Here is a 20529-nt window from a genome sequence, read left to right on the forward strand (position 1 = left end):
TGAAATAAGGAACCTGGACGTGCGTAGTGTGTAAATCGCTTTCGATATGTCTGGAATTGTGATAAGGGTATGTTGGGAGAGGTGGTCACGGGCCAAAATAATTTACATCCAGTGACTGACAGGTGATGTCTTCTCTGATTGGAATTGCTCTCATTTGGTTCAGACTGCCATGCGGACATCTTCCAGCTATGTCCCAACTACTGCTACATTCTGTGCTCCCACATGCAATACTACCACATGTTGTGTCTTAAACTGAACATTTATGCCCCCTTAAATAAATGCTGATACTTTTCCTCCTCAAAGAATTCATCATCCCAATGTACCCATAATCTCTGCACTGTCACCCCTAAGAATAATCACTTGTCCTGGCCTCCTATAGTCAGGCCTGACAAGTGTTCCTTGCTCCTGCCAAATTTAAGTTATTCAATTGTAGGGGCATCTGAAAGACACCAATACAGTTGAATCCTGGGTCTGCAGATGCCTCTGTACAGGCTGTAGTTGGTGGAGGCCATCTTGCAAATGCAATCATTGCAACCCCTATAGTTATATCACTGTTTACTGTACATTACTACATTTGGGCTTAGGTCATTCTTGCTTTGTGACACAACAGATTTCCTTTTTTTTCTTCTTGAAGAGCTGATGTAACACTCTACATCCACAAAGGAAGAGAAATGTAGTTTACTTTAAAACTCTAGTGACTGATGTAGAACAGAAAACCTTAAGAAATTGCCCATGTCTTCTTGTAAAAGGGGTTGAAAGTGTGTGGAGGCCTTGTACTGTAAGTAATCCCTAAGACCCGTTAATGGGTTGATAGTAGTAATGTAAGGGCCCTTTGCTTGTAAATTCTGGAAAAGTTTAAAGGAAAACTAAGAGCAAGTTTGAAATCTCTGCCCCCATAGGACCAAGAATGCTTAGGATAAATGGCTATTGCACCGATTCCTTCCAATAGCTTGCCTACACGCTGTGCAGAGCACAAATAACACTGATCAATGCTATGGCATAGCAAAGATCAGTGTATGCAATCTATTGACGGCATGTAAAAGTCCCCCGGGGCAACTTAAATGTAAAAAAAGTACAAATGTATTCAAAAATACTGCAAAGCCCCTCCCCCAATAAAAATTAAAATCACCCCTAACCAATTGTACAAATAAAAATGTGTAAAAATAATTAAACATTTTAAATCAGACATTTTTGCACGCTACAGATATATCACAATAGTGTTCCTGTACAGCAAACGCTGTAAAAAAAAAAAAGAGGGGGAAAAAAACGCCAGTATTGCTTTTTTTTTTTTTTTTGCTACTACACCTAAAAATAATAATAAAAAAAGTGATCAAAATGTCTGTTCTGCACAAAAAACTAGAGACCGTGGCGCCAAAAAAGACTATGTGAAAAATTACAGTCAGTATCCTCCTCCACTCCAAGGCGGGTAAAACAGGCGCAGGTCCAAGGGTTAATAGTGATATAAAATATCATAAAATTTATTAAAAGAATTATGCCAGCGGCACAATGCACTTCGAGACCGGTCCGGTCTCTTTATCAAGTGTCTAAAAGGAAAAAAATGAAGCAGGTATAGGAGTTAACAAAAAAAGGCATTTTTCCCCAATTTCACCAATCCCCCCCATAAATAATATTTTGGGGGTTCCATCATACGTCATGGTAGATTGAAAGGTAAAATATGCAAAAAAGGAGTCCGTGAAGCCTCAGTTGTGAGTCTCAAAACATGGGAATAGCCAGATATCCCTAGCCTGTTGCCACGGGGTGCCCCCGGGGTGCCTCCAGGGAGAGCACCATACCACCCTGATAGGTAGCCCCTTAAAGAGTCACTGTCGTATTTTTTTTTTTTGCAGAAATCAATAGTCCAGGCGATTTTAAGAAACTTTGTAATTGGGTTTATTAGCCAAGTCTGCCATTATCTGCATGTAAAAAGCCTTTTTACATGCAGATAATGGCAGACTTGGCTAATAAACCCAATTACAAAGTTGGGTTCCTCTTCCTCTTTTTCATCCACTCTGAAAAATCTGAAAATTGTGACTTGTTGCATGAGTCGTACCCTGTCTGTTCTAGGGAGAGGGGAGGGGGGAGGAGGAAGGAGGGAGTTAGCCGGCAGCAGAAAGCAGATAACAGAGGATTACAGGCACAGAGCTGGGTGACAGCTGTAATCCGAGCTCAGACAGGTCACTGGTGACTGTCCAAGAAGATAAGGGTGAGATATTTGTAGATTAACTCTTTGGTGTCCTGTTTTGGTCTTTTGTTTAGCTCTCTCCATAGGAGAACAATGAAGACAGGGGGGAGAGCTTCAAACAGCTTTTTCATGATAAAAATGCATTTTTCTGATAATAAACCCAATTACAAAGTTTCTTAAAATCGCCTGGACTATTGATTTCTGCAAAAAAAAATTTCACGACAGTGACACTTTAAAGCGACTCTGTACCCACAATCTGACCCCCCCCAAACAGCTTGTACCGTCCGATAGCTGCTTTTAATCCAAGATCTGTCCAGCGGTCCGTTTGGCAGGTGATGCAGTTATTGTGCTACAAAACAACTTTTAAACTGGCAGCCCCATGCCCAACGGGAGTGTCCTAGAGTGTGTATGCATTAGGCTGGCACAACCTCTCTGTACCTCCTCCCCGCCCTCCTCATCATTAGGAATGCTCCAGGCAGATTGCCTACTATTCGTCAGCTGTGTCAGCCGGGCACATAGGCTGGATTGTTAAAACACCTTTGCAAATGTTCAGCACGGAGAAAATGTTCCAGCGGCATTCCTAATGATGAAGAGGGTGGGGAGGAGGGACGGAGGGGTGGTACAAAGTTATGGCACAGATACTACCGTTGGGCACAGAGCTGCCAGTTTAAAAGTTGTTTTTGGACAATAACTGCATCACCTGCCAAACGGACCGCAGGACAGACCTTGGATTAAAAGCAGCTGAGGGTACAAGTGGTTTAGGGGGGTCAGATTGTAGGTACAGAGTCGCTTTAAGTCCCACTCGGTTAAAAGGTACCATTACAAAGTACATTTGCTCCTGAAAAAAAAAAAAATAAGCCCTTACATGGCCCTGTAGATAGAAAAATGAAAGCGCCTTAGAAGCTTTTAGAAGGAAAAAACAAAAATGCAAACATGAAAACTGGCGGTGTAATTTAGGTCATTTTGACCTTGGTCAACAAGGGTTTAAAGAAAAACCCTTGTAACACAACTATGCAACTGTCCTCTAACATTCAATGAGCGAAATTGTGGCTCAATTTAAAGCGCCCCCCCCCCCCCCCCACGACAAGAATATTCAAATTATCCTCCCTGCAGGTCCACCCTACCTAGCTCTCCCTGCAGCGCCCTCCTCTCCCTACACTAACCAGCAGCAGAATGGTGGCAAGATGCGTCACATATCCTGCCTGATCAATCCCAACCTTTTTTTTTTTAATTTTTAATTTTTTTTATTTTTTTTCCAATATATCAGTAAAAAACAGAACCTTACCAGACAAAACAGTCAACAAATCAATTGACATTTTCTACCCATCCCCTCCCACCCCACCCATATCCCTTCACCCCCCACCCTCAGAGACTAGAGAAAGAGAGAGAAAGAAAAAAAAAAAAAAAAAACACCTCTTCCTCAATTGTGATAATACCTTTCAAAAGTTCTCATACAACCCTCCCATTCATGGTATGAGGGAGCATTAGGTGACATCCACTTTCTTGTTATAACCAATCGCCCATAAAACAGGAACCTACTAACTTTCTTCCGTATTATTTTAGATGACTCTATTGAGGACACCTCCCCCAATATTGTTACTACCGGGCTACTGGGAATCTCCATCCCCATTGTATTTTTTATATTTAACAGGATTGCCTCCCAGAACCCCCCCAACTCCTGACATGACCACACCATGTGTAGGAACCCCACCTCCCTCCTCCCACACCTGGGGCAGCTATTGATATTTACATGTCTAATTTTTGCCAAGAATAGGGGGGTGCAGTACAACCTTTGTACAATGTTATACTGTACAATTCTATGATTAAATGATTTCGAGACATCCCTTATATTCCGCAGTATTCTCATCCATTGTAATTCAGACAGTTCCCCAATTTCTTCCTCCCATTTATCCTTACTTTTAGAACTACCCTCTGATACACCAATAAGGTATCTATAAATATAGGAGATTCCCACTAGCCCGGAGCCGGAGTCCCTAATACTCTCAATCATTCGCTCACTCTGTACCTTAGCCCCATCCTTTCTCATTCCCCCCTTTATCCCCATATATATCTGGGTATATGTATACCAACAACTTCCCATATTCCTGTCTAACCTCCTCCCACTTTTTAAGTCTATTATCCACCATTATATCCAACAAAACCCTTATACCCTTTTCGTATAACTCCTCTCCTATCCTAATATCCTGAGTCCCCAAATAATAATTATACCACAGTGAAGTAAATGGAAAATGTCCCCTTACTCTCAGCAATTTTTTAATAGCCTTCCATACACTAACCAGAGATTTTACCATTAAATTATTCTTCCATCTCTCCTGATCCAACATCCCTGCCTCTATTTTCTGTATCGGGTCAAGACCCAACACTTTAGCTGTTTGACCAATCCAATCAAAAAAAACCCTATTGAGCGGCTTCTGGAACCAGACCAACTGCGATGCCAAATAATAAGTCTTAAAATTGGGTACCCCTAACCCACCCCTATCCATAGGGAGCGCAAGATTTTCTAATTTAATACGCACTCTCCTTCTCCCCCATATTAAATCATTTGCTAATTTCCGGATTCTCCTAAAAAATTTATCCCCTATCCAAATAGGTGCTACTGCAAAAATAAAAAGCAATTTTGGCAAACAAATAGATCTTAGTAGTACTATCCTGTCAGCTTTACTTAACTGTAACCTTACCCAGATGTTTACCTTCCCTTCCAACTCTTTCAGGACCTTCCCTAAGTTCAATCTATTAAAGTCAGCGATCTGCCTTGACACATATACTCCCAAATACCGAAATTCCCCCCCCTCTTCCAAAGATCTCACTGGGAATACTCCAACACTTCTCCTTTCTTTTAGAGGCATCAAAATAGACTTTCCCCAGTTCACTAGCAGACCCGAAAACCTTCCATTCTCCTCAATCAACTCCATTACCCTAGGAAAAGAAACAGTAGGTTCTTTCAGGAACAGCAAAATATCATCTGCATATAGCGTCACCCTGTCTCCTCCACCCCTCGCCCCAAAACCTTCAATCAAAGAATCCTGTCTGATCAACTCCGCCAATGGCTCCAAACTCAGGGCAAAGAGTAGAGGAGAGAGGGGACACCCCTGCTTAGTACCTCTTTCTACTATAAACCCCTCCGAGAGCCTATCATTAACTCTTACAAACATTTTAGGTGATTTGTACATTAATTTAACCATTCCAATGAACCGGGGACCGAACCCGAATCTCTCTAAAATCTCCCATAAGTAGTCCCACTCCACCCTATCAAATGCTTTTGTCGCATCCAAGGACAGGATGGAGTGGGACCCCGGGGATTCAGTCATCTGGATATTTTCATATACCCGCCTTATATTATATTTGGCCATACGCCCTGGAATAAAACCCATCTGATCTTCGTGTACTAAACCGGGCATAACTTCCTTCAAACGATTTGCTAGAATTCTAGAGAAAATCTTCACATCAGTATTAATAAGACTTATTGGTCTATATGATTCTAACTCCGTCAATCCCAACCTTGTCCCTACGTGATATAGCTGGGATTGCCAGGGCAACGGTGACCTGTACAAGGCTGCTGAGACATCAGCTCAGGAGCCTTTCAACAAACTTTATTTCAGAACGAACAGACGGGTTACTGTTCAAGTATCAGTTTGTGTGCATAAACTAACTTGGCAGTTCCAGTTTGCTCATCCCTAATCAGGAATGGTCTCTGCAATCACAGCTTGTCATGGCCCAGCATTTATGCTGCTTGACATGGTCTTAAATGCTCTAAGAGGCCTCTCTCTTACACAACATTGCCCCAGTGATGATTTGTCACACATACCAAGAGTGCTCCATTTTCTCTTCTCCCAGTCTGGTCACTTTTAAAGAATCAGACAATCCTTGTAAACTGAATGCAACTAATTAAACAGGTTTTCACACGCTAGTCATTAATAAAATTCCAGGATATATGCATCTCCAATTGAATCTGCCACTGTCTGTGCAAATTTACACTACCAGTGTCCAGACTCAGAGCTAGTGTTGGATTCCGCTATAGTTCACGCCAGGTACTGATGTGAACCAGTAAAACTGCTGGGCTGCGGATGTATTGGCACTGTTTACAATAATAATAATAATAATTACTTATTTTAAAGTAACAAGGACTTGGTAAACCAGGCAGAAGTTTCTGCACAGCAAGAACTGTGGCAGAAAAATAGAACCATGTGCTTACACTTTACGGAGATGAAGTATATGCAAAAGAAGGGTCCGTGGAGTCTCAGTTACGAGTCTCAAAACACGGGAATAGCCAGATATCCCTCCAGGGGAGGGAAGCCTATTGCCAAGGGGGTGCCTCCCAGTGGGGAGATCACCAAACCACCCCGATACGTAGCCCCTTAAGTCCCAGTCGGTTGCGAGTATTGGAACATAAATAGGGACCCCTTTTACGTCAAAGTCTAACTCTGTGGCGATTATTGCAACATGACAAGGGTTTACCAAGGCAGGCATCCATCCACAGACGATCGTTTCAGAGTAGTTGCCCCTCGTCAGTGTGGAGTAGGATTCTGGCTAAATCCAGAATCCTACTCCACACTAACAAGGGGCAACTACCCCGAAACGGCCGTCTGTGGATGGATGCCTGCCTTGGTAAACCCTTGTCATGTTGCAATAATCGCCACAGAGTTAGACTTTAACGTAAAAGGGGCCACCCTTGTATTTCCCCATTTATGTTCCAATACTCGCAACCGAGTGGGACTTAAGGGGCTACGTATCAGGGTGGTTTGGTGATCTCCCCACTGGGAGGCACCCCCTTGGCAATAGGCTTCCCTCCCCTGGAGGGAAATCTGGCTATTCCCGTGTTTTGAGACTCGTAACTGAGACTCCACGGACCCTTCTTTTGCATATTTAAATTTATAGGGGGCAATGCATCAGTGGAGACTCTTCAGTGAGTACTCCATTTGATTTTTTTTGTCGCTGGTCTCCCTGAGCTCAGCGATTGCTGTGTTTTGGAGATGAAGTATAGCATTAATGACAGTTCAGTCAATCACGTCTCATCAATAAATTAATTTTGCATTCAACATCAAGAATCTTAAGACATCTCCATTTATGAATATATAAGTTATGTTTATTTAACATTTTAAGCAATATCACAAACATTTCACAGAAATGTTTTAAAAAGTACAGTCCAAATAGATATATCACAACATATTAACTTCTCAATAAACTCAACCCGTTTTACAAGAACAAAATGTAGATGGCATAATCTTAACAAAATTACATTTTTTGAACTCTATAATAAATCGCTATTGACTGAAATCCATAAAGGAGCAAGATCTCTACAAAACAGAACCCCACAGCAAAACATTGAAATCAACATTGTAAATGTTGTGATGGATTATTTGCTATTGACCTATTAGCAGGGCACAGATCAGTGCACACTACTTAGTGGCCCAAAATTGCCCTTTGTTGATTTCCAGACAGTAAACATATGAAGTTTAAAAAACAAACAAACAAAAAACAAGTTTTTATACAAAATAAACATGAAATATAATTACATTTATACTATTATCTGGTTGGTGTCAAAAAATGCAGGCTGACATTTACTGCACCATATTGAATATGTGGAAAATAGAAGAACTAGCATTTTTCTGTTAGTAAACACTTCCCGATTCCTGTGCAAAGAGGTTCAAGACACGCAGTGTCTTATGGGAAAAAATGTCTATCCTAGGTTAATATACTGTAAAGGGGTAGCATAAAAACTAATTCCACATTGGACAGTGTCATGTGTAGTGTGTTGTTGGTATTACAGTGCTCAATTTATAGTTTCTGGAAGAAAAAAAAACAATCAAACAAAGCAAGCAAGCCCTTAGGGTATGTTCACACTGTGCAAATCAGGTGGAATCCCACAGACAAGTGGGATTCCGCCTTATTTACTAGGTGTGAACATACCCTTAAACATCATACCTGGAGGAAAAAACACAACCTATTTTCTTTACATACTTTGTGTGAATCATTGGTTTAAAATTTGTGTTGTCTAAAATGCTCTTTGATTGTTATGTAAATCAATGGTCTTCAACTAGTGGCTACAGAGGAGCTACAGCTCCCATCAATGATTTAAATAAGGTTCTATTCTAGAAAGTGAAAATGTTTTCATCCTCACAGTATGAAATCTGGTTCCAAGTAAAGTTGCAGCACTACAAAACAAAGTTTTTTTTTGTTTGAAAGATAGAAAACTTTATAAATAATACAAAGGAGGAGTGCTTTTTAAACTATTCCCGGAAGATGTGCAAAATAGTCACAGCGAAATGTTGTGAGGCTTCATTCTCAATATCAGAAGCAAGGAATGTAAGGAGATAACCTTTATATTTTTTTGCTACACTTAGAAATAAAAGGCAATAACGGTAACATTCCTGAGACGAGGCTTCTATATAAAAGTTCATTAAAGCTAGGCTTTCTGTATAACTCTGTCCAGCAGAGATGGATCCAAGGTGTAGAAGACTCTTTGTGTTCTAATTGTCTTCTTCCAGAAGCTTCTGCAGATTTCGTTGAATCTGTAATAAAAAGAGGATAAAAGAATTTACATATTCTAAATGAGGCTTCAGAATAAAATGAAACCCAAAAAACAATATTATGACTGAGCAGGATTGGTCTATGGGGGATTTTGCAATGTCCAACCCTCTCCACTTCCAGTGGGGATGCACAGTGGCCAGTGGCGGATTATAATATGGGCGGTTTTGGCGGCCGCTCGGGGCCCAAGGCTCCGGGGGGGGGGGGGGGGGTTACATAGGATTGTCTGGGCAGCGCCTCCTGCTGCTCACCCCACTCCCCAATGTCTTTGCAGGTAATAGCCCGGACAGCAAGAGGGGAATGAGGTGCAAGGGAGCACTGGCTTGACAGGCCGGCGTTCGCTTGCGTCTTAGTATTGGCCATGTTATAGGGTCCAAATGAGGAACCATCATCATTATGTCTGTTTAGCAAATAGTGTTTTTACCAGGTATCAATACTAGAGCACCTGTTTTAAAACTCTGCTGTTCCTCTGTTATTCTTCCAGGAAATTAATGGATGCATTACCAACTGGGCATTATTTCCCTTGTCAAGAGGAACAGTGTTTTGCAGAGTACTAAAAATAAATGCAAATTCTGACATAATGAACAAGTATTTAGACAGACAACAGATGTTCTCCTAAGGGATGAGGCAGTATTTGAAAATTAAAGCAAATACCTGATCTAGTTTAGCTAGATTTGCTGTTAACTCCTCACAGATCGCATTAGCATTTATTTGCCAACTCCCCACACCTGGTTCTACAGACCATCTGAAAAAAATACAAATGAAAACAGCCATTGAAAGCCAAGTTTAAAAACACCATAGTCGAAGCAGTCATGTATGCAGCACCTGCATTCCAAGCAGGCATAAGTGGAATGTAAATGACTTTTTTTAATGGCAAAAAGACATTGCACAGCTCTCTAAATACAGTACATAGGACTGTGCTATACCTTAACGCACACATACTAAAACACATGGAAGTTTTATTAATTTCTCAAAAATTAATGTGAAATTCTTACAGATTCTTAAAGGGAACAAAATCAACACGATTGTGCTGATCTGGTTCCCTGCAGAAGTGTATAGAGCTACTATGCAGCTCACAGCACATACCTGCCGTGTAAGGTCAGGAGAGGAGCGGCAACTAGTCATCTGGGAAGGGAGCTAGTCACCGCTCTCTCCCAGTTAGCGTGCAGTGGGGGATGATTGACAGGCAGAGGGGCCACTAACACAACCTGTGTGGTACCATACAGACCTTACAGAGGACCTGTGGCTTTCTCAACTGTTTTCTTTATCAAAACAAGCATTTCCTATAAAATAGCAATTTTGGAACATCTTTTCTTATAGCTCTTTAGAAAGTGCCAGACTTTGCAATCAAAGCTTAAAAGTGCCAGAGTGTATGGACATGCCCCAACTGATAATACCCATTTGGCTATTTGTATATGCATTTCTATAATGAATATCAATATTAAGCATAACATAGGCATAAGAATTGCTATATTATGGGAAATACAAGTATTAAGTCAGATTAGGAGTGATGATAGGTCTATGTCTAAACTTTAAAAATGTTTTGGATGCAGTTTGGCAAATATATACAGAACACATTCAGAAAAATTCCCTGAGGAGGCCTGAAGAGGGAGGACATGCTTGTGCAGGAGCTCTGGGGCTGCTCTCCCTCTTCTCCTGCACTGGACTTATGGTAGTATAAAGTGTATGAGGGGTGACTCAGAGGTCCTGCACAGTGGCATCCTCCCTCCCCAGGCCGCTGGCATGTCTCCTATGCAGTTAAGCGTGCTGACCACTTGAAAAGGGAGAACACTGTGCAGGAGCTTGGGGGTCACCATTTGCCGAAGAAACCTTTAAAATGAGTGGGGATTTCTTTCATTATGAAGGGAATCTCTGCTCCTTTACAGTAAGCAGACCTGCACCTGACCTATGAAGTGTAAAAAACTATTAAAAACACATTTACATTGTTCCCTTTGGGAACACACAGCTCAGTTCTCGAACTGTTTGTTCTTCAACACAATCTGTCCTGGAAGGCTGTTCCAGAATCAGAGGTATTACTGTAGATTATAAATTATATAGTTTGTCCTAATGGGCACTTTTTATTAAAAAAACTGCCAGCTGCAATTCACTATCCAAACTGCTGAGATAGGGGTTAGGTCAAGGAGACACAGGTTACTTTTCATATTGCCATTTGTGTCTCCAGAATGTAGAAAAATGCCTTTATTCTCTAGCGTGGAATGTTAGAGAGGCTTTTCCCAGCTCCTGATCTGTTGCAAGCTGTGAGGAAGCGTTCATACTACGGAATTCTTGCGGATAAGATTCCACCACTCACCCCCACTTGTCTCTCCACCCGTGCCACAGACTCCATTCTATGCTCGGCAGATTCCACCATCTGCCCAAAGAATTATCATGTCAATTCTTTAGGTGGATGGCGGAATCTGCACTGGAGAATATTGATTGGAAGTTCTCCTGATTACTAGGAATGGTAACCCCACCACCACACACACAAAATATAATAATGGTACATAAAGTGACAAACCAATCACCCCATCAGCAAAATGACTAATTCATGCAATAGCAAAACAGAAAGCAAAGTTACCCATGAGGGCAGATCCTAACAGCCAAAAGAAGCGACCTAAAGAGACCAGCTTTGTGTTTTAATTCATCATAAAACCTTGTGGAGATATACTAACCACAGTTGTATTAAAGATGAGTTACTCACTCACTATACTGTGCTGTAAGAATAGAAAGAGAGCGTAATAGTGTAGTTAAAGATCCAACATTGATGACTAGTGCATGAGGGACAAGCCACTGAAATATAAGGAAGCTGTATTTATATAAAGACCATATATGGCTCAAACTAAACAGTTAAAGCTTCATACATTGTAATAGATGAGTAATTTTTCAGATGAGTTAATAAAGCCATGCCTAAAAATGTCAACAATTTAGTATCCATTTGCAGAAGTACACATTGAGTAGGATGCAAATCAAGAAAGCAAAATAAAAATCAGAGTCTGAAATGGTTTACTAGATTCATAAATAAGGAACCTATTCAATAATTCAAGGTGGTAACCCCCTTGGTGCCACCCAGCATATCACCACCAGCTGATCACTTACAGCTGACACTGCTTCAATGGTTGACACTGGAGATAATTTTAATCCCTAATAAAGACTCCCACATCTGCCATCTCAGTATACCCTACAGTAAAAGTCACATGGTAAGGACCCTATATAATATATTACATATATTAAAAAGAAAAATGCTCAAACACACTAAAAACAAACATGTTTATAAATAAAACTAAACATTAATTTAAAAAACCCCACAAAAAACAGAAACACACGTGGGTTCACATCTGCATTTATGTATAATCTATTTAAATCCCTTCACACTGACTTCAACAGAAAATGTGTACCTGTGTCTATTTATTATAGATCCATAATCTGATCTGTAATGAACAGGGGCCAAAGACGCAGATGTTAAAGGGGTTATCCAGCGCTACAAAAACATGGCCACTTTCCCCCCATTGTGGTCTCCAGTTTGGGTGGGGTTTTAAAACTCAAGCTCCATTTACTTCAATGGAATTAATTGCAAACCACACCTGAACTGGAGACAACAGTAGAGGGGAAAAGTGGCCATGTTTTTGTAGCGCTGGATAACCCCTTTAACAAGCCCTAATGAGTATCTACGTTTCCACAACAATCTTAACTAAAAAAAATTTCATTTATCCCAGACTGACAAAAGGTGGCTGTTTTTTTTTGTTTTTTTGTGTGCGGTTTACACCTTGCTGGGTTCACACTCCACTACTGCATGTCATATAGCAGAATACATTTTTAGCATCAGTTAATGTATACAATTTTATCCTTTTCAAGTGTAAAAAATGTACATTAGAAATGCAAATGCAGTGTGAACTTAGCCTAAGTACTGATAAAAAGGTACCAATTAAAAACTACAGCTTCCCCTCAAAAAACAAGGCTTGAAACAAACGGCAGTTTTTGGAAAAAAGTGCCCAAACCAGAAGAGGATCCCATAGAAAAGAGAAGTCCTCCCTTTATATTCCCCATCCCATTTGAATCCACTTCAGGTGCAAAAACTGCAGGGTGCGTTTCCAGCCTCATGGCTCTTGAAATGTAGGGTTTACCCAAAACAGTACCAAGGTTTTAAAATACATTACAACTAACATCAAAGCAACCTACACATGCCAAACATAGATAGACTAAAGAATTGTGCATTACATGAGCCCCCCAAAAAACTAGATAACCACATATGATATTGCCTGTATATTCATAGCTCATAAAGTGCAATTTATGTACTGTATTTCCCTAACAGCGGTTGCCCATACTGTATTTCCCTAACAGCGGTTGCCCATGGGCATTTTTGAGCTCCCCCACCATATGCAGCAACCATACCCAGCTTATAAGACGACCCCTGACTTTTCAGACAATTTTTCAGGGTTAAAAAGTAGTCTTATATGCTGGAAAATACTGTAAATTTAAACTGAACTCAAATTATGGTTTGGTCCATAACACTGGGGAGAGAGATACCAGCGCCTAAGGAGGGAAGAATTAAGACACACCATCCAAGTTTTGGGCAATAAACCTGGACATTAATAGATTTTTTTCTTCATTTGCTGTGAATGCAAATTTAACTTATTGTTTTTAATAAAAGAAACAAACTATTCTTGTGGCTAAGATACCTCATAACGGCTAGCTGAAATAAATTTAGATAGCAATCTTGTTAGACAACTTAGGCCCTGAGGCTCTTAACAAGTACATTCAGTATTTAGATATACACAAAGGAACAGGAGAAGAGTGGCTTGATAAATGGATAAATGGTAAGTTCACATGTGGCAGATTTGTAGCAAAATGTCTGACTGTCCCATTGATAAGAATAAGGCCCATTTCCTGCAGAAACAACCCTATCCAGATGTATTGACCATCATACATTTGTATTCACAGACTGGTTTGAACAAACACCTGAGCGTGCTCATCTCTATGATCAAGACAAAGGAAGCTGGATTTGATTACCAGTGGCTGAAGTTGGATGCAGCCTTAGGGCTTATTCCCATGTTCTGTATAACACAGAACCTACGGACGGGGTAGGTTCCATCTTATATAGGACATGGGAATAGGTCCTTAGGGAGTCCTGGAAAACATGGATACGACTTTCCTTGCTACAAAAAAAATAAATAAATCTTGATCCACAATGTATGTAAATGTATATTTCCGTCTTGGCAAAGAGAAATGTAGAGCAAATAATAGAGACCCCAATAAAATTATTTAGTTTGTAAATTTGTTGCAAGTTTGGGAATTTATGGTCATCAGTTCTCTGAACCAGTATCAATTTATTGACCACACAACTGCTATTCTGTGAAGGACTAAAACTTTACATTAATCTTTGCTGACTTTTACCTACTGGAAGATGAGTTGGCCCGTTGGATTTCAATATAGCCTATTTTGTTCTCAGGGTTAATAATCTGTCCCTATAGGTGTATTAGGGTATGGTGTTGGAGAAATGGCTGCCAGCCAAAAGCCATCTAATGTATATGGCCAGTCCCGCTCTCCAAGCTCCTACTATTGTTCAATTTATTATAAAACTCCCCCGTTCTGGTATATAGTTATTGGTTTCCTCAAAGACCTAAGTGGCCTTTAGAATGTCATTTACAGTATCATTTGGTCTCTCACTAAAAACTACTAAATAAATTAAATAGGTACAAAACAACTAAAATAACTTAAACGTGCTGGATACATCTATATCATCCTCCTACTGCGGATTTAATGATTGAAGCACTGCAGATACAATCCAACAGTTTTTGTTTCACACATTGATACATCTGACTGTTTTAAACACAAGCATATCCCACAAAATTACCCACAGAGAAAAATCTACAACAAATCAAAGGTAAATTTCACTTCTACAGTGACTCTTCTACATGTGGCCATGCTGTAAGGCTTTTGAATATTTCTTTTTACTAGAGCACATAAGAACATTCTTACTCTTTGAAAGCAGTTTCTCTTGCAGCACCCAGATAAGAGAGGCGGTCCTCGAGGTATTGAATTCTTGACTGCATATAGAAGGTTGAGAATATCAAGATGCACACTCTGTGAATACAAAAACACCAACTTTAGTAACATTTAGATTACACACAAACAAAATGTAGCAAAAGTGAAAGGCCGTAAAAGGCAGGTTAAAAAAAAAAAAAAAAAAAAAAAACGCACAGGTTTAGATTTTTCTCTAGAATCCAAACCACACCATTCCTGTCTATGAGATGTGCTAAAACGCAACTGAATGCACGTGAATTGAGCCAGCTGCAAAACCAGACAGCCCATAGACAAGTGACACGTATAATGAATTCAGTGAATTCTAACCTTTCAAATTTTGTACAATCCTTTAAAAGCAAACTCAGCAATGTATAAGGATGTATCTTACCTTGTGAATGTGACTAGCTGTCACTAGAAGACCTATAATCTTAAATAGGGTTGTGTAAACCCGAACATAGCAAGAGAATTTTACACCCTCCGATCAGAGGATTAGCCTAAAAAACTACACATGAAATGTGTTTGGTGCAATATTGCCAAATGAAGTTAACTATATATATAAAGTGTCCTTAAAAAAAAATAAAAATAAATAATATGGTATATCAGTGCAATTCACTCCCTGCAGCAGTTCAGTGCTAAGTGTAGACACTTTCCTTGCTGTGATCCTGCTGCTGTCATTTCAGCTCACAAAGCACCTTGCAAACCTAATGCATCCGTAACTAGTGATTAGCAAACTTGTCAAACAATTGGGTTCAGCAAGTTTGCTAATAACTATCAGTAACACCTTCTACTAGTCACATGACTAGTATTGTACTGTGTAAATCATCAGCCCAGCACAGTGTCAGCCTGTTCAGTCTAGGGCACTTCCTCCAGCACCAGGTTATGTGATAGCAGAAGAAAGTATTTTGTGCTGTGATTGGCTAGAGAAGGGAGTGTGTATAGACTATTGGCAAACAACCCAGCTCTGGTCTGCCCCCCTAAGTGGAGCGAATAAGAAATAGTTGTGCACCATGAAGGGGACTGTCAGGGCTTCAATAACAGCAGAGAAAGCACTAAAAACCAGTGTCACCACTCTGAAGGGTTAATCTTTCAAAACCACAAACCATTAAGAAAATAGAAGTGACAGGCACGCTTTAAAGCGACTCCATACCCACAATCTGACCACCCCAAATCGCTTGTACCTTCAGATAGTTGCTTTTAATCCAAGATTTGTCCTGGGGTTTGTTCGGCAGGTAATGCAGTTATTGTCCTAACAAACAACTTTCAAACTGGCAGCCCTGTGCCCAACGGACAGCTAGCACAACCTCTCCGTCCCTCCTTATCATTAGGAATGCTCCAGGCAGATTGTCTCCTATTCATCCGCTGTGTGAATACTGAACATGGGCTGGATCGTTAAGACAGGAGAAAATGTTCCTGTGGCATTCCTAATGATGAAGAGGGTGGGGAGGAGGGACAAAGGGTGGTGCAAAGTTAGGGCACAGATACTACAAGCCCCATCCGTTGGGCACGGGGCTGCAGGTTTAAAAGTTGTTTAGGACAATAACTGCATCACCTGCTGAACGGACCCCAGGACAGAACTTTTATTAAAAGCAGCTATCCGAAGGTATAAGGGGTTTGGGGGGATGGGGGTCAGATTGTGGGTACAGAGTCACTTTAACTTGAATTTTCTAGTGCTGAATGCAGGTCAGATATAACAGTTGCTGCTAATAAAATAATCTTAACAAAACTGCAAGGACATTTTCTGGTATGAACTCCTCACTTATGCCACACAACAGGTTTTACTATTTGCCTATACCAAAAAATACAGACTTACAGAAATGCATAGAAGAAAAGCAAACCATTCAAAGAGGCAACTTGCTGAATGTCCACTCTTCGAAAAAAACTTCTGTGTACTATAAAATAAAAAATATAGTTATCTTTTTCTGCTCATGGTATAGTCTTTATTTTCACTATACTTTATAATTAAATATATTACCAATACTTCCTTCAGACAATTTCATTTCAGGGACCTTCAATTGCTTTTCAGGAATTCTAGGAGTAGGAGACTGTGAAATGATATTCTTCTCTGGTTCCTGGAATTCTGAAAGTGAAAAAGAAAACTGTTTCTAGGGGCATACAAAAAAAAGTTTAGAACACAGAACAAATCTGTTCTTCAAACCAGGGGTTATAAAATTCGAATTTCAAGCTGAAACTAACAGAAAAATGAGAAAACCAGAAGAGGTTTTAATTTGATTATCTATTTTTTTTTCTAAATAAAGTTAATGTAATTGATAAATGTTGGATTGCTAGTATAAGGGTCCTGTGTCAAAGTTTAAGCAAATGTATCACTAGTCAGTCAATAAAGATTTCCATAGAACCAGATTGGCGCTGCTGCACACATTGTAACAATGCCGGCTATTCCCCATACAGCCGTCCAGTTCCAAAGATCTCCAAGTTTGTATACATACAATTGTGCTATTTTGGTGGACTGGAGGAGGGCCCAGTGCACAGATATCTCCTCTCCTCAGTGACACGCCACCTTCAGAATGTCTGTCTCTGACCTGGCGTGCCCCAGAAGGGAGGATATAATCTGTGTCCTGGGCCGCCTCTAAACTAGCAAATTTGCAGGTGTACGAAGGAGATCTGGCGGCACCATTACAATGTGCATGGCGAGGCCGACTTAATCTTTATCGATTTTGTCTAATTGGACATTTTCTTTAAGCATATTAGGCTGCCCAAGATCAAGTATATCCTCAACTAAGGCTGGGTTCATCTGCATTTGGCTCTCCTTCTCAATTCTGTTGGGGAACAGAAAAAATTAAAACAAACTGATCAGTTTAAGTTCTCATTTACTTCTGATCAGTTTGCTTCAGCTGTGCCCAGTTTTCATCTGGTCCATATGTGGTTCGTATTTTGAATGAACAAAAAAAAAAAAAAACGTGAATTTTTTTTTTCCTTTTCATTAAAGTCAATGATAACATATGTAAACAGAAGCTTACATATCAGTTTGCAAGTCATCCATTTATTTGTTTCTCTGTTTTCTAAGCAGAGTTGAGGCAGAGTCACAGATGTGAACCTAGCTTAAGTTCTCAAACCTGAGAACATTATGATTTATTGCTAATAGAGACCCCCCAAAAATATTAAAAATGTATTCTAATTAATGCAGTGGCCCTATAGTAGTAGTTGCTGTTATTATAGGAACACAGCAGTCCATCAATTGCTGCTGTCATGGAGAAATTCAGCACCCACTCAGAGGAAAATGTTAAGTTTGCCACCCTAGCTTTGTATCCATGAACCCAGGACAATTCATCAGACTGGCATGAATGGTACCTTCCCCTTCACATTTGGCACATAGTCCAAAGAACTCCTACACCCCCCACCCAGCCCCGAAATCACCTAATATCCAAACAGCACAGTAAATGGAAAGTGTCCACAGAGACATGTCTTGAATAAGCCAGAAGAAGCACTTGGTTAGGTGCTTCTCTCCCTGTATCGCTGCAGGAGACACTCTATAGACTTTCTATACAGCAGCAAAACAGGAACGGAAAAGCTTCGCTGAGCACTTACGGATTTGTTCTAGTGATCAGTGTGGGCCTAAGTTGCTAGATCCTGACTACTCAACACTTCACTTTTTTTTTACAGAGATTCTTTTAATGTTATTAAATTAAGCACATACATGAATACAATTACATCTACATTAGACTAACCTTGAGAATTTTCAGACTCTGGGGTCTGAGAGCCAGTGCTGCTGTATTCTTCTAAATCCTTTCTTCGCTGTTGCACCAAACCATCTATTTCTGAAAAGTCTACACTGAAGTCCTGTGAAAACACACCGGCCAAAACATGCATCACTTACTATGAAAATAAATAACCCTTCTGCACTGGTAAAGGTTACACTATTAGGGCCAGAGTAAAAATCGGGGGAACCCCACTTGCCTCAGTGTGACACTGTCTATGGGAGGGCTTGCATGCCTCCGCTTTTGTTCTCCGCTTTTGCTCTCCGTGCAAACAATTGTAAATTTTTTGAGCGGTGAGCCTCAGAGAGCGGAGGCACGCAAACCCTCCCATAGAGAAACAGTGTCACACTGATGCAGCAGGGATTCCGTGGCGGAGAGAGTTCTGCTGCCGAATTCTGCTGATTTTACTCTGTGTGAACTGGCCCTTAAACAAGTCACAGGATTACAGGAAAGTCACAGCATTATGTAGTGTTGATAAAATCTCACTTACAAGGGGAAATGATGCAGGGCGCTCGCCTCTGTAACTGTGTTCTGAGGAAGGATTTGGGCTGTTTCCAGTGCTAAGATTCTATTAAACAAAAGAAAATATAATTTTGTCAATAACATGCTCAAAAAGGGTAAAAAACAAAACAAAACAAAACACAAGACACTTAAAAGGACTTCAAGAACATAAGGCAGGGGCTGTTATTGTTTCTGCCATGCATCTGACCGGAATCCTATGGTGAGCTTTAAAGAGTCACTGTCGTATTTTTTTATTTTTTTTGCAGAAATCAATAGTCCAGGTGATTTTAAGAAACTTTGTAATTGGGTTTATTAGGCAAATATGCCATTATCTGCATTCAAAAAGACACAACCTGTCTGTTCTATAGAGAGGGGAGGGGGGAGGAGCGAGATAAGTCGGCAGAAGAGAGCAGAGAACAATGCATTACACAGCCTGGAGCTCCATGAAAGCTATATTCAAAGGTTAGAGAGGTCAGTGCTGCCTGTCAGAGGAGATAGCTGGTGATGTAGCTGTCAATTAACTCTTTGTTGTCCTGGTGTGGAGTCTCCTCTCCCTCCACCCCTCCCCTCTCCATACACAATGATGAAGACAGGGGGGAGGGCTTCAAACTGCTTTCTCGTGATAAAAATGCATTTCAAGTTTCTTAAAATCACCTGTACTATTGATTTCTGCAAAAAAAATTTAAACGACAGTGACACTAACGCCTTCATTACCAAAGAATCCTTCCGAATTCTAGATATCTGTGATTGTTCTTCTAAGTATGTAATTTATCTCCCCAGTTGTCCTTGTTCTCTTCAGTATGTGGGCAGCACAGTACAGACACTGTGGTGCCCCATGAAGAAGCACTGGGATAATATCAAGAATAACTGTCAAACATAGTCTATCTAGATATTATATGGTTAAACATGGCAGTGACCCTAGTAGTCTTAAGCTTACAGATCTTGAACAAATCCCAAATAGATAAAAGGCTTTTAATCAACCATGAAACCTTTTGGATATTCAGTTAGCTCCGCTGGTTCCCAATGGGCGTAATTAAACCATTGAATGTATTAAATGAGGGTCCTTTTCTTTTTGTGGAGTTTCATATTATTGTATGTATGGTTCTATGTATTGTATTTTGTGGTTTACTGTCCCTTTAAGGTGATGTCAGATTTTGCTGTTTAATCATTTCCTGTTTCTGCATTTAAATATGATGTTGAACATCTCTAACCATGCACCTGATGAAGCCATCACTCCGGCCTGGAAACATGTTGTGCTGTGTTTTATTGTTTTAATATACCTTTTAAAAATTATTTTTTTTTTATAGGCTATATACCCAAGCATTCTATTGGAGTTGGCCATGCCTGTTGAACCTGTCTTTCTTTAGGAGTGGAGATCTGCATCTGTCTATTTGCCCTGGCATGGGTATACAGGAAAGACTGCCTCAGTCTTGCACAACCACATGAGGTGACAGAATCCACTGTTAAACTTTCCTATTTGATCCACCTCTGTTTTTATGATCCTGCACCAGGAAGCGTTGTCTTCTCTGTGTTTTCTGTATGAATTACAGTAGCTAGTTCTTTGGA

At 40.3% G+C, this 20529-nt stretch overlaps 1 protein-coding gene across 4 annotated transcripts in view; it reads right to left on the reverse strand.

Moving 5' to 3' along the window:
- Nucleotides 1–7290: 7290 nt before the first annotated feature.
- Nucleotides 7291–20529, reverse strand: part of GRAMD2B (GRAM domain containing 2B) — a 135400-nt gene continuing 122161 nt past the window's right edge. For all 4 annotated transcript variants that reach the window (XM_069962629.1, XM_069962633.1, XM_069962631.1 and 1 more), the window contains 7 exons: nucleotides 18953–19030; nucleotides 18433–18544; nucleotides 16722–16826; nucleotides 16560–16638; nucleotides 14705–14809; nucleotides 9383–9473; nucleotides 7291–8712 (listed from right to left, as the gene is read on the reverse strand). In XM_069962629.1, the coding sequence (XP_069818730.1) occupies nucleotides 8671–8712; nucleotides 9383–9473; nucleotides 14705–14809; nucleotides 16560–16638; nucleotides 16722–16826; nucleotides 18433–18544; nucleotides 18953–19030 (612 nt within the window). In that variant the 3' untranslated portion in view covers nucleotides 7291–8670. The remainder of the gene's footprint in view (nucleotides 8713–9382; nucleotides 9474–14704; nucleotides 14810–16559; nucleotides 16639–16721; nucleotides 16827–18432; nucleotides 18545–18952; nucleotides 19031–20529) is intronic.

This window comes from Dendropsophus ebraccatus, chromosome 3 (genome assembly GCF_027789765.1).
Source record: "Dendropsophus ebraccatus isolate aDenEbr1 chromosome 3, aDenEbr1.pat, whole genome shotgun sequence".
In the NCBI taxonomy this organism is placed as follows: domain Eukaryota; kingdom Metazoa; phylum Chordata; class Amphibia; order Anura; family Hylidae; genus Dendropsophus; species Dendropsophus ebraccatus.